The sequence below is a fragment of the Phaenicophaeus curvirostris genome, chromosome 21 (genome assembly GCF_032191515.1).
Source record: "Phaenicophaeus curvirostris isolate KB17595 chromosome 21, BPBGC_Pcur_1.0, whole genome shotgun sequence".
In the NCBI taxonomy this organism is placed as follows: domain Eukaryota; kingdom Metazoa; phylum Chordata; class Aves; order Cuculiformes; family Cuculidae; genus Phaenicophaeus; species Phaenicophaeus curvirostris.
This window is the reverse complement of record NC_091412.1, coordinates 9556704-9569327: the sequence shown is the minus strand read 5'-3', so window position 1 is coordinate 9569327 and position 12624 is coordinate 9556704. Positions and strand designations below refer to the sequence as shown.

At 61.4% G+C, this 12624-nt stretch overlaps 1 protein-coding gene across 3 annotated transcripts in view; it reads left to right on the top strand.

Annotated features, from left to right (window-relative positions):
* ABR (ABR activator of RhoGEF and GTPase) overlaps window positions 1-12624 on the top strand; it is a 41335-nt gene that overhangs the window by 15568 nt on the left and 13143 nt on the right. For 2 of the 3 annotated variants that reach the window (XM_069873871.1, XM_069873872.1), the window contains exons 3-16: window positions 4981-5085; window positions 5584-5769; window positions 6525-6632; window positions 7339-7399; window positions 9518-9570; window positions 9723-9863; window positions 10206-10327; window positions 10445-10610; window positions 10715-10837; window positions 10918-10993; window positions 11137-11241; window positions 11710-11784; window positions 11919-12016; window positions 12123-12254. In XM_069873871.1, the coding sequence (XP_069729972.1) occupies window positions 4981-5085; window positions 5584-5769; window positions 6525-6632; window positions 7339-7399; window positions 9518-9570; window positions 9723-9863; window positions 10206-10327; window positions 10445-10610; window positions 10715-10837; window positions 10918-10993; window positions 11137-11241; window positions 11710-11784; window positions 11919-12016; window positions 12123-12254 (1551 nt within the window). Of the gene's footprint in view, window positions 1-2573; window positions 3069-4980; window positions 5086-5583; window positions 5770-6524; window positions 6633-7338; window positions 7400-9517; window positions 9571-9722; window positions 9864-10205; window positions 10328-10444; window positions 10611-10714; window positions 10838-10917; window positions 10994-11136; window positions 11242-11709; window positions 11785-11918; window positions 12017-12122; window positions 12255-12624 lie in introns of those variants that run through there. The other variant, XM_069873873.1, reaches the window with a different exon arrangement.

Here is a 12624-nt window from a genome sequence, read left to right as displayed (position 1 = left end):
CTCCCCGGGGCCCCGCATCCTCCTCCCGGCACCCAACGGTCCCTGGGGAGGGAGGGCTGGGAGCTAGGCTGCTGCTCTCTGCCACCCTCCTCTGCCAAGGACCCTTTCCCGAGGCTGACTCCAAAGTCCCCAGGCTCGGGATCCCTTGCCCTCGAGCAGGACAGGGACCACAGATGTGGTCACAGCTGCCCCCGGAGCTCGCAAGAAGAGATGTCCCACCAGAAACCTCCTCCAGCCTTCCCAAAGGCAGTGACACCAGTCCCACCTCCCCAGAGAAGAGCGATGGGATGGGGAGACTAGGGGAAATGGCTTGAAGTTGCACCCGGGGAGGTTTAGATTGGATATTAGGAAAAAAATCCTTACTGAAACAGTGGTGAAGCACTGGAAGAGGCTGCCCAGGGCAGTGGTGGAGTCTCCATCCCTGGAGATGTGCAGATGTGGAGCTTTGGAACATGGTTTAGTGGGCATGGCGGGGTTGGGCTGACAGTTGGATTGGATGAGCTCGGAGATCACTTCTGACCTTAACGGTTCTAGGATTTGGGGCACAGCCTTGCGAGCCCCAACCCTGACAAATCCTAGTGCTGGGATTTGGTGATGGGCTCCATCCCCCTGGCAAGCAGGGGGTAGCAAGGGGTGGTAGCGTTTGGGGGAGACCCTGGGGGGCTGGATGCAGCATGATGTGCTTGGATGGCACTAGCAGGACTGCAAAGTGCTGGAGCTTAGCACCAGCTCTGTCTGCATCTCTTTATTTAGAGCCTCACCCGTGAAGCACCGTCTGAGATCCGGGTGTGTTTAATGCTGCTTGTCCAGCCTTGCATGCGCGTCTCACTGTGGCTGGTGGCACAAGGTGCTGGGCTTGTCCCATCGCTCTTCTCTGGGGAGCAGGGACTGGTGTCACTGCCTTTCAGAAGGCTGGAGGAGGTTTTTGGTGGGGCATCTCTTGCAAACTCCTGGAGCAGATGTGATTGCGTCTGGGGTCCTTGGCAGCTGGATGCAGACACAGCCTGTCCTTCCCTCTCCCACCTGGGAAAAATGAATGCCACGGTCATAGGGAGGGGTGGTGGCCCAGCCCCTGCTGAGGTGCTGCTGGGTTTGATGCTGCGGGTGGCTTTCCCATGGGTAGGGAGCGTTCCCCGCTCTGGGGTCCTGGCAAAAACCCCTCTTATCCAAGGCTGAGCAAAGTCTGAGCTGTGACATAGACACAGGGCTGGACATGGGCTCTAGGAAGTCCCCATGTCTGTGTCCCTGCCTGCTTCTCGCAGCAGGAGTTGGTTCCAGACTTTGGACAGGCGCAGGGAGGGGAGATGGCTCCTGTGGGCAGAGCACACGCGGCCGCTGGTTCCCCTTTTGCTGCTGAGGAAGAGGGGGAAACTGCTGAAACAGCTCTTGCGTTAGTGTCCCCTCCTCCAGACCATTCTTGCCCCATTTCCCAGGGTCCAGGATGTCCCTCACAGGCATCACACTGCTACTCGTGTCCCTGCTCCTCAGCTGCCCCGGGGCTTGTGGTCAGGCTGGGGCAGCAGCAAGGTGCCGGCACTGATCCCCTCTGGGATGTGGGGCAGATACTGGGGGAAGGCGTGTGTTTCAGCGTTACCCTGCCCTGAGTCTTCTCTGGGGTGGCAAAAGGTCCGATACCTCTGGGAGTGCGGAGCCAGGTCCCTTTATGGGACCTGGTGACGCTGCTGTCCTGCAAGATGACTTCTCACTGGTGGCAATCCATGTGGTCTGGCCCCTCTGCCTGCCCGTGGGAGCAAGGGGCAGGCGGGGTGGATGCTCTCCCAATGTTGACAGGGTGAGGGCATGGGTGGCCTGGCAGGGGGCAAGGGACCCCTCCTCACAGGTCTTCCTGGACATAGAATCATAGGATCACCAGGTTGGAAGAGACCCACCGGACCATCGAGTCCAACCATTCCCATCAATCACTAACCCATGTCCCTCAGCGCCTCCTCCATCCGTGCCTTAAACCCCTCTAGGGAAGGGGACTCAACCCCCTCCCTGGGCAGCCTCTGACAGGGACCAATCACCCTTTCCGTGAAAAATTTTTTTCTAATGTCCAACCTAAACCTCCCCTGGTGGAGCTTGAGGCCATTCCCTCTTGTCCTGTCCCCTGTCCCTTGGGAGAAGAGCCCAGCTCCCTCCTCTCCACAACCTCCTCTCAGGGAGTTGCAGAGAGCAATGAGGTCTCCCCTCAGCCTCCTCTTCTCCAGGCTAAACACCCCCAGCTCTCTCAGCTGCTCCTCTTCTTCTCCAGCCCCCTCACCAGCTTCGTTGCTCTTCTCTGGACTCGCTCCAGAGCCTCAACATCCTTCTTGTGGTGAGGGGCCCAGAACTGAACACAGGATTCGAGGAGCGGCCTCCCCAGGGCTGAGTCCAGAGGGAGAAGAACCTCCCTGGCCCTGCCGGCCACGCCGTGTCTGATCCAAGCCAAGATGCCCTTGGCAAAGCACCAATCTCCGCTGGTGCTGGGAGAGCCGGCTCGGAGAAAGCGGCTGCCGTGCGCCCCAGCCTTGACCACACTGGGTGGTGGAGCAGCCCCACCTCCATCGCCCAGAGCTGCATTTCCTGTACAGCGTGCAGGGCGGAGCGGCGGCGAGGCTGGCTGGGGCGCAGGCTGGCGGGCAGCGGGCCATCCCACGCCCGTGGCCCCTCGGAGGGTGAGCGGAGGCCAGGCCGGAGTCAGGCTGTCCCTCTTGTCCCGCTACCGGTGACCCCGGCGTCGCCAGCGCCGCCAGCCCCGCAGCCGTCCCAGAAGCGCCTGGTGCTGCGGCCGGGACGCTGGGGCCGAGGGCTGGAGCTGGGGCAGGCGGGAGCACCAGGAATCCTATAATGGCTCCTTTCATCCCGCGGCGGTGGCCGGCGGCCAGGGCTGAGTCAGGCCGAGGCGGATCAGCCGTGTGAGCCCCTCGCTTGAAGCCCTCGTGGGGTCCCCTCCGCCCCCCGCCGCCTGGCCGGCCATGGAGGAGGAAGAGGAGGCCATAGGGTACCTGGATAAAGTGCTGGAGGATGAAGATGACTCTGAGCCCGGAACCCCCACCAGCCCTGGGTCTCCGTTCTCAGCTGGCGAGAAGGTGGGCAGCGGGGCACCCCGCTCTCGTGCTGGGTGGTGGCGTGGGGGACGTGGGGCGTCGTGCTGGCACGTGTGACATCTGAGTCTCAGAGCAGCTCCCAGGGCGGTGGGGGACAGAGTGGAGGGGGCAGCGGGAGCATCGCTGCAACCTCAGAGCCTCCCAGGAGTGTCTGTGGCTGGGGACACGCAGCAGGGCTGCCCCGGGCATCGCTTATGAGGGGTCAGTGGGTGCTTAGGTAGGGTGAGCGCCCAGCTTGCCTCCCGTGGGGGAGCGGGGGCCACGCGTGCCGCTGCGGGGTGCTGTGTGGCTCAGCAGAGCCGGCGCTGGATGCTCAGGAAGGGGCTGGACCACGCTCTGCCACTGCCCCACCGCTCAGCCCCAAACTCCAGTGCTATGCGGTGACCTCAGGGACCCCCGTGATGGCAAGAGCAGCCTGGCACCCTTCTCGCCCACCCTGCCAGGGGTGCTGGGGGCTGGCATGGGGCTGGAGGGCTCTGGGTTCGCTCTCCTTGGAGTCTCTTGCATGGGGTGGCCACCGGTCTCTGCTTTAGGATCACTGCTCTGGGTCGCAAGGGTCCGACTGGCATCGTCCCCGTGGGGTGCTGCAGGCCCCGGGCGTAGGCAGGCCCCTTATCTCCCCAGCTCCTGCGCAGGACGCAGGCTGGGGAAGCAGGAAGAGTCCGTGACGAATCGGTGGCAAGGAGCCCGTGAGCTCCCAACACAAAAAGCTACCCACCCCACGCACCCCCGTGCCGCACTGGCTGGCACAGCCGGGCCAGGAGCCATGGGTTGGGCACCTGGCTTGGGCAGGGACGGATGCCGGAGCGGGATGGGGAGATGCTGACATGTGGCTCTGCACCCCTGGAGCGGGGTTTGCAGCTGCCAGGCACAATTGCAGGGCTGGCAGGGACAGACAGCGTGGGCAGGGGTGAAACAGGACAATATAGAGTCATATAGAATCACTGGGTTAGAAAAGAGCTTTGAGAATATCAAGACCAACTCTAGCTCTCTACTACTAAATCATATCCCTAAGCGCCTCATCTACCTGTCTTTTAAACACCTCCAGGGATGGAGACTCCACCACCTCCCTGGGCAGCTGTTGCAGTGCCCAAGAACCCTTTTAGTGAAGAAATTTTTCCTGATGTCCAAAGTGAAGCTCCCCTGGTGCAACTTGGGGCCATTCCCCCTCATCCTATATATACCCCCAAACTGTTCTGAATGTCTCTTTGCAACTGATGTCCTTGTGGCTCTGCTTGGTCCCCACCTGGGTGGCAACACCCACCCTCTGAGTATGATTTTGAGGAGAAACAGTGCTGTGGTGGAGGCCAGGGCACTCCAGGTGTTTGAGGCAGTTCAGGGGCTGGAGCATTCATGCGTGGGCACCGCGGAGAACCTCACTGGAGGTCCCAGAGCATCATCACCTATCTCCTGGCCACGAGGGTTGTGCTGCTGGAGCATCGGTGCCGCAGTGGGCTGGACACCCTGGTGCGACTGGGCACTGAGCATTGGGCTGGCAGTTCCCTGGGAAAGCCTCAGCTGAGGAAAAGGGTGGTGCTGGATCACATGGCAGCACCATCCACTGCCAAGCGTGATTTCACCGGGTGCCTCTGTACTCTGCCCTGGGAGAGTCCTGCCTTGCTGCGCGCCACCCTGGAGCGCTGCCAGTGGCACTGGGCTCCTGGCCAGCCAGGAGCAGAGAGGGGAGCAAAGCCAGCAGAGCCCGTGGCTTCCCAGCTGGCTCCGGTCTGGCTGTGCCGTACAGTGAGCATGTGCCTGGCCCTTGCCATGGAGCTTCCCCGCCGCTGGTGGGGACACGTGCCCACGCAGGGATGCCGGGGAAGGGCTGGTGGGATGAGGCATCTCCTTCTGTGCCGATTGCTGGCTCAGCCAGGCTCCTTGCTGTGTTGTACAGGGCGAGCGAGATGCTGGCAAAGGCCTGGAGATGCGGAAACTGGTGCTTTCCGGATTCCTGGCCAGTGAGGAGATCTACATCAACCAGCTGGAGGCCCTCTTGTTGGTGAGCACAGACCCCAGACCAGACACTCCCTCCAGGGATCTTCCCCAGCATGGGTGTGTCTGTATGTGGATGGATGGATGGATGGATGAATGGATGGAGTAATTTCTTCCTGGACAGCCTTCCCCAGGCAACCCTGGTCTGGGCACTACCTGGGATGGAGCAGAGCTGCAGGAGCCATGCCAGAGCCAGCAGTGCTGTGGCTCAGCTGCCCCAATCTCGCTTCCCTCTGCTGCCACTGTGCCTGGCGCGGAGGTATTTATAGCTCTGGTTTCTCTTGTGGACTCACTGGCTCTCATGGAGGAGACACTGTTGCACAACGCTGGGGTCACTGCTGCCACGGGGAAGTCTGCGGAGATGCACAAGCTGGGAGCAGCTCCTTGGTCCTGCTGCTGGCTGGGACCCATCCTGGGCAGCCCTCACTGCTGGCTCAGAATCCCCTCATCCCCAGTATTCCTCCCCTAGCCCTTGTCTCAAACACTCTCTGTTCTCCTTTGGCAGCCTATGAAGCCATTGAAGGCCACGGCCACTACGTCACAGCCCGTCCTCACCCTCCAGCAGATTGAGACAATTTTCTACAAGATCCAGGACATCTATGAGATCCACAAGGAGTTCTATGACAGCCTGTGCCCAAAGGTGCAGCAGTGGGACAGCAATGTCACCATGGGCCACCTCTTCCAGAAGCTGGTACGCATCTTCCCTGGGGCTTGGAAAAGGAGGAGGGCTGGGGAGATGAAGCACTGTGTGCAGGACTCAACCTCGTGGTGTGGCTCAGCTGACACCCTGCCACGTGTTTACTGGTGACTGTGGAACTTGTTGCATCCCTCCCAGGAGCTGCTGCTTGCCTGAGCCCTCCCATCCCGGGATGGGAGTTGGCGCAGCCTCCGTGCTCCTCGCTGCAGCGGGAATGCCCACAGCTGGCAGGTCCTAGGTGCGACCGTGGCGGGGATTTGGCTGGAGGTGCATGTTGTGGCTTTACCGTGGGGCTGGCAGGAGCCCAGGCTTGTGGCTAAACCTCTGGGGAGAGGCAGGAGGTTGCTGCCTCTTCGCTGCCTGTAGGTGCTGTGGTGGGTGTTCCCCCAGGTCACAATCCCAGTTCTGACACTGCTTTGGGCTTGCGATGGGAGCAAGGTCTGTGCCTGTGGGTGCTGTGACCATGCTGGAGAGGAGAGAGGGCATGTCAAAGGATGCTAGGAAGCAGCTGTAGCTTCAGCCTCTGCTGTCCAGGCACTTGTCACCTCTCTGCTGGATTCCGGAGGGTTGTGAGGGGCTGGGCACGACACCAGCTTTCTGTCCTGGGTGAGGGTTCTCCCTGTGGAGCCAAGCGTGTGGCCCCCAGCTAGCTATGATCTGGCTGTGCCACCTCAGTGTCTGCCTGGCCCCTCACGCTGCGGGGGCTTCAGCATCTCTCTGCGCTCCCGGCTAATCCCTGCTCCCTGCAGGCCAGCCAGCTGGGGGTCTACAAGGCCTTTGTGGATAACTACAAAATTGCACTGGAGACAGCGGAGAAGTGCAGCCAGAGCAACTACCAGTTCCAGAAGATCTCGGAGGTAAGTGGGGCCAGGGTGCAGAGAGCTGCCACAGCTTGGGACAGAGAAAATCATCCCCACCACTGAGCCGACTGCGTGTGCCCTGTGGTGATGCTTTCCCTGCCCTGGGGTCTCTTGGAGGTAGGGTCATTGGCGGCTGTGCTAGACGTTCAGGTGTTTGCTCCCTGTCTTGTGCAAGCTCAGGTCAGGCTCAGCCCTCGCTGCTGTTGTTTCTGGGACGCTGGGGCAGCCTGCACCCGCTCACCCCATGCACTGAGTGTGGGTGCTGGGCACCTGTGGCTCATCCCTTGGTGGCTACGTCTCCATACCTGGCTCTCCTGTAGAAACGGGGCGCGTCTGTGGGCTGCAGCTCAGCTGTCTGCTCCCTCCAGCTCCTCCACAGCTTGCTGGGACTAGCAATCTCCCCACACCAGCTGTGGGTGCCCCGCTCCAGCGATTCTCGTGGTCCATGGTGGGACTGCCCTGTGGGTCTATCGTGTCCCGGCCAGTGGGTGCAGCCAGAGCTGCTTTTGACTGGGCAGTGCCCCGTACAGCCCACATGTCTACCCCAGCACCCGAGTGTGGCCTCCACCACGGCCAGGCTGGGGCTGCTGGGTGGATGTCAGGGTGCAAGAAGGGTGAGGAGCATCCCATGACCTTGAACAGTGACCTTCCCCCCCAGCCCCAGCTCCCCATGAGCCGCTCTGATGGGCCTTTCCCTCCCTAGGAGCTGAAGGTGAAGGGCCCCAAGGACTCGAAGGAGAGCCACACGTCGGTCACCATGGAGGGTACGGCAGGCGTGGGCGTGGGGAGGGGGACGCAGCCTTTTGTGTGTGCGCGGGACCAGCGCGGATGAATTACTGAGCGCGAGTGGAGCCCTTTGTGCTCGCGTGTGCGGAGCTGGCAAGGATGAGGGGAAGCGCAGCTCTTTAGGATGCTGGAGGCGTGCAGCAGCCCCCCACCCCCTGCCTACCCCCTCCTCCCCACCCGCTGGCTGCGCCGAGAGCCGTGCTGAGGGGCTGCTGATGCCTTGCTGCAGCCGGGCTCAGCTGCCGCGGGGCGGCAGAGATGGCTGCGCGGAGAAGGGGCTGCCATGGAAATCCTCGTCATCATCCGGCTCTGCTGTAACTGCACCTACGGTGAGGCTGAGGGGTGCAGCTCCGGATTGGGGTGCCGGTGGGGAGCGGTGCTGTGGTGCTGCTGGCCCAGGGCTGGCTGTCGTTGCCGAAGGGGTGGAGGCTGCGTCGTGCTCTGCAGCCTGAAGTTGGGAACGTCTTTGTTCCAGGCTCTATTGAATCATCTTGGCTCCGGCACATGCAGCCACGCGCTCGCCTTCCTTACCGGGCAAGGGCTCATGCTGGCAGCGGGACAGGTTTGGGGACCACACTGGGGCTGTGTCACGGGGATGGCAGTAGCAAGGGGTCCCCGTTCGGTTGCTGTGAGCATCGTGGGGCTGGAGTGCGTGTCTCTCTGGGGCTGCGATGCCCGTCTCTCATGGCTGGGGAGGAGAGGCACCAGGCATCCCTGCCTGCAGGTGCCTGTGTGTGGGTCCCAGGCAGGTGGAACTGTGCCTGCGAGAAGCCCAGCGCTCCTCCCTTATGCCAGGACAGCCCCTCCCGGGCTCCTCAGTGCTTTGCATGTGCCTGTAGCGATGGCAGCAGGAGGATCCATCCTCCCCATCGGAGTAGGGTGAGGGAAAGTGGGGGACACTGTTCTGGAGCCAGGCTCTCCCTGGCTGCTGCAGGGAGTGGGACTCGCGTTTTACCCACTGACGTGGAGTCATGGGGGTTGCAGCCTCCAGTTCAGGATCCAGCCCTGCATCCTTGCCTCCCAAGCAGAGCCCCCTTGCTAGGATGGGGTCCCTCTCTCAGGACCAGGTGCCACGGGTCACCTGGCAGAAGGGGGTGGGAGCCCCCATGGCTCATAGCGCAGGATGAGGGTTTGGATGCTTGGGGTGAAACGTGGCTCTGAAGAGCCCCCAGGGGTGACTTTCTGCTGGGAGGGTGCCTGGCAGGAGAAATGGGGTGTCTGTGCCCCCTGCCTCAGACAGAGCCTCACGTGCAGTCACAGGGGACTGTGGGGAGGGAACGGGGCAGCAGTGTGGGACGGTGCCTTGACAGGACGAGAGGGAATGGCCTCAAGCTTCACCAGGGGAGGGTCAGGCTGAACATTAGGAAAAAAAATTTCACAGAAAGGGTCATTGGACCCTGGCAGAGGCTGCCCAGGGAGGGGGTTGAGTCCCCTTCCCTGGAGGGGTTTAAGGGATGGGTGGACGAGGTGCTGAGGGACATGGGTTAGTGATTGATGGGAATGGTTGGACACGATGATCCAATGGGTCTTTTCCAGCCTGGTGATTCTATGGTTCTATGCCCCCTGCCTTCTCTGTAGGTGGAGGTTTTGCTGCTGCTGGAACAGCCTGGGGTGGGGGGATGCAAGGTGTCCCATGGGGGTGGTAGAGCCCAGCAAGGGTAGGGCAGGGGTGGAACTCGCTGCTGAGCCAAAAGTGAAACTGAAAAAGCTGCTGGGGGTGCTGAGCGGCTCTTCTGCTCCACAGCCACCACATGGAAAGTTGGGGGTGCTGGTGCCTCCACTGCGCTTTGGGTTCCTTTGCCCTGGCAAAGGATGCACTGGCACCATCACCGTGGCATTGTTTCTCCTTCTCTGTCGCAGCAAAGCTTGGGGCTGCGGTGCTGAGCTGGGGCTCACCGCTGCTCTTGGCAGTAACGGTCTGGCTGTTGCTGGCTCCATGCAGAATGGACCCCAGACACTTACCCCGTGCAGATCCGAGGGGTCTCAGGGCATTTGGTCTGCCCTCCTTGACCCCATGGGATGTGGTGCTGGCTCTTGCAGGTGGGAGAAGCACCACTGATGCCGGGTGGCTGCTGACATCTCCTCTTTCCCCACAGCACTGCTCTACAAACCCATTGACCGGGTGACACGGAGCACCCTCGTTCTGCACGTGAGTGTGACACCGGTCCCGTGGTGTGGGGCTCTGTCTCCATTGCCCCTGGGGACCCGTAGCTGTGGGGAGCGCTGCTGGGGGTCTCTGGGTGGCTGCTAGAGGCAGGACAGTGCCCTGAGGCTGCTCACCTGTGCATATTTGCCTTCCAGGACCTCCTCAAGCACACCCCGTCCGACCACCCCGACTACCCGCTGCTCCAGGATGCCCTCCGTATCTCACAGAACTTCCTCTCCAGCATCAATGAGGACATCGATCCCCGGAGGACAGCGGTCACCACCCCCAAGGGAGAGGTGAGCCAGCAGGGTGGGCAGTGCCTGGGCACAGGGTGAGGGCTGAGCCCTCTGCCAGCTGCTGGCTGGTGTCTCCACCCTGAGGAACATCACAGTGCTCGGTCAGCAGAGCTCGGTCAGCAGATGGAGACACAGTTCTGGGTGCAAGGTTAGGACTTCACCTGGTCCTCACTGGTTGTTGGTACCTTACTGAGTGTACAGGACTCAAAATAGCACCCAGAGGACATGGACCTTCCCCTGCTCCTGGTGGTTGTGCCATAGAGAGGACAGGAGCTTCTCTCCACTGTGGTTTGTTGGCTTTTGCTCCTTGCCCGCTCTCATGCCAGCCCTGCTGCCCTGCAGACCCGGCAGCTTGTCAAGGATGGCTTCTTGGTGGAGCTGTCAGAGGGCTCGAGGAAGCTGCGACACGTCTTTCTCTTCACTGATGTGCTGCTCTGTGCCAAGCTGAAGAAGACGGCGGTGGGGTAAGGAGGATACTGGGCGTGGGGGGAATGTGTCCCAACCCCTCCTGTCCTCCAGCGGGCAGGGGGATGTGCCAGGAGGGGGTCAGGCATCACTCAGCACCCGCACTCCGGCTGCAGGAAGCACCAGCAGTACGACTGCAAGTGGTACGTGCCCCTGGCCGACCTGGTGTTCCCCTCGCCGGAGGAGTCGGAGCACTGTCCGCAGGTCCACGTCATTCCTGACCATGAGCTGGAGGACATGAAGATGAAGATCTCGGCCATCAAGAGCGAGGTGCAGAAGGAGGTGAGAGGAGAGTATGGGTGGTTGGGGAGGGAGTGAGATCTGCTCCTGGGGTGGATGCCTTCCTCTGGGGTCAGGGGTGAAAGCTGCCTGTTCCTTACCTGCAGAAAGCCAACAAGGGGCAGAGCCGGGCCATTGAGCGCCTCAAGAAGAAGATGTTTGAGAATGAATTCTGGCTGCTCCTCAACTCACCCGCCATCCCCTTCCGCATCCACAATCGCAACGGGAAGGTGAGGAGAGCGGTCAGGGGTGTGTGGAGGGGCTCATTCCTGCCTGGGCACAGCCTGCTACATCACCTTTTCTCTTGCAGAGCTACCTCTTCCTGCTGTCATCCGACTACGAGAGGTCTGAGTGGAGGGAGGCCATTCAGAAACTGCAGAAAAAGGGTAAGTTTGGGGCTGCCAAGGCCGCTTTGGTGCTCCAGTTCCCCCCAGGGACCATGAGGAGATCCCACAGGATGGCAGCCTGCTGGATCCCTGGGCCAGCACCAGCTGCATCCTTCCGAAGCTCCTCTCCTGTCCTCTCCCAGACCTCCAGGCTTTTGTCCTGAGCTCGGTGGAGCTGCAGGTGCTCACGGGATCCTGCTTCAAGCTACGCACCGTCCACAACATCCCGGTCACCAGCAACAAGGACGGTGAGTGTCCCCTGGGCTGGTGGGTCCCTCTTTGCCTCCGGGTGATGCCGAGGAACCCTGGCTGTGCAGGGGACAGCTTCCCACCAGGTGGCACTGCTGGAGCAGGGTTGGGCTCCCAGCTGGAGCAATGGGAAGCTGGCTGCCTCTGGGATCTCTCCAGCATCCCCAGGGGCTGGGAAGGACCAGGGTGTCCCCAAGGCGAGATCCAGGCAACCCTACTGAGAACCTCTCCCAGGGGTATCCAGCAGCAGAACAGTTCGGGATGTCCATCAGGGATGATCAGCACTAGGAAATGTGTGTCCTCTTCCAGAACCTTAGGAATAACGCTCCAGGGGGTTGGGACATTGGGGTGTCACCACAAGCCCCTAGTGCTCGCTATGGCAGAGGCTGCCTTGGGGACAGCCAGCCCGCTCCTGGGGTGCAGGAGGTGGCAGCTCTCTGACGCAGCCTCTGCTCTCCTCACCGCAGACGACGAATCCCCCGGGCTCTATGGGTTCCTGCACGTCATTGTCCACTCCGCCAAGGGCTTCAAGCAGTCTGCCAGTAAGTGTGGGTGCCCACCCTTGCTTGGAGAGGCTGGTGCTAACGGGGGAGTGGAGGTCAGGCATGTGGCTCCGCTCTGCCCCAGCAGCCCGTGGGGATGTTCCTTGGGCACTGAGCAGTATCTGCTCCCCTAGACCTTTACTGCACGCTGGAGGTGGATTCCTTCGGCTACTTTGTCAGCAAAGCCAAGACCAGGGTTTTCCGGGACACCACCGAACCGCAGTGGAACGAGGTGAGAGGAGAGTGGGTTGCAGGGAGGGGACCATGCTCCCCCCTTGCTCTTCCAGCCCCTGCTTGAAGCAGCCCTGAGGCTGAGCCACCCTCCTTGCACACCCCAGGAGTTTGAAATCGAGCTGGAAGGCTCCCAGTCCCTGCGCATCCTCTGCTACGAGAAGTGCTACGACAAGACCAAGCTCAACAAGGACAACAATGAAATCGTGGACAAGATCATGGGGAAGGGGCAGATCCAGGTATGCCCTGGGGCTTTTGGGCGTCTTCTCACTCAATGTTGGATGTCCTGGGAGGGTTGTCTGGGGTGGGAGATGCCTGGCAGCATAGGCAGGCAGCTCTGCTTCTGGGAGAGGAGCACAGGGGTCACAGCTCAGCATTGAAGACAGTGAGACTGGTGAACATCGTGTGTGTGTGTGCGATGGCCTCGGGGCACTGTGGCTGCAGGAGAAGGTGGGACTAAGTGAGACGGGGTCCTGAGGAGGTGGCAAAGCTTGGATTACACCCCCAAGTATTCACCTGGCCCCAGTCTCCAGGTCAAGGCAAGCGTGTGCAAGGTGGGTGAGCAGGCTGGCTGGGCTGGAAGCGTTTCCATCCAGCTGCGCTCTGTGC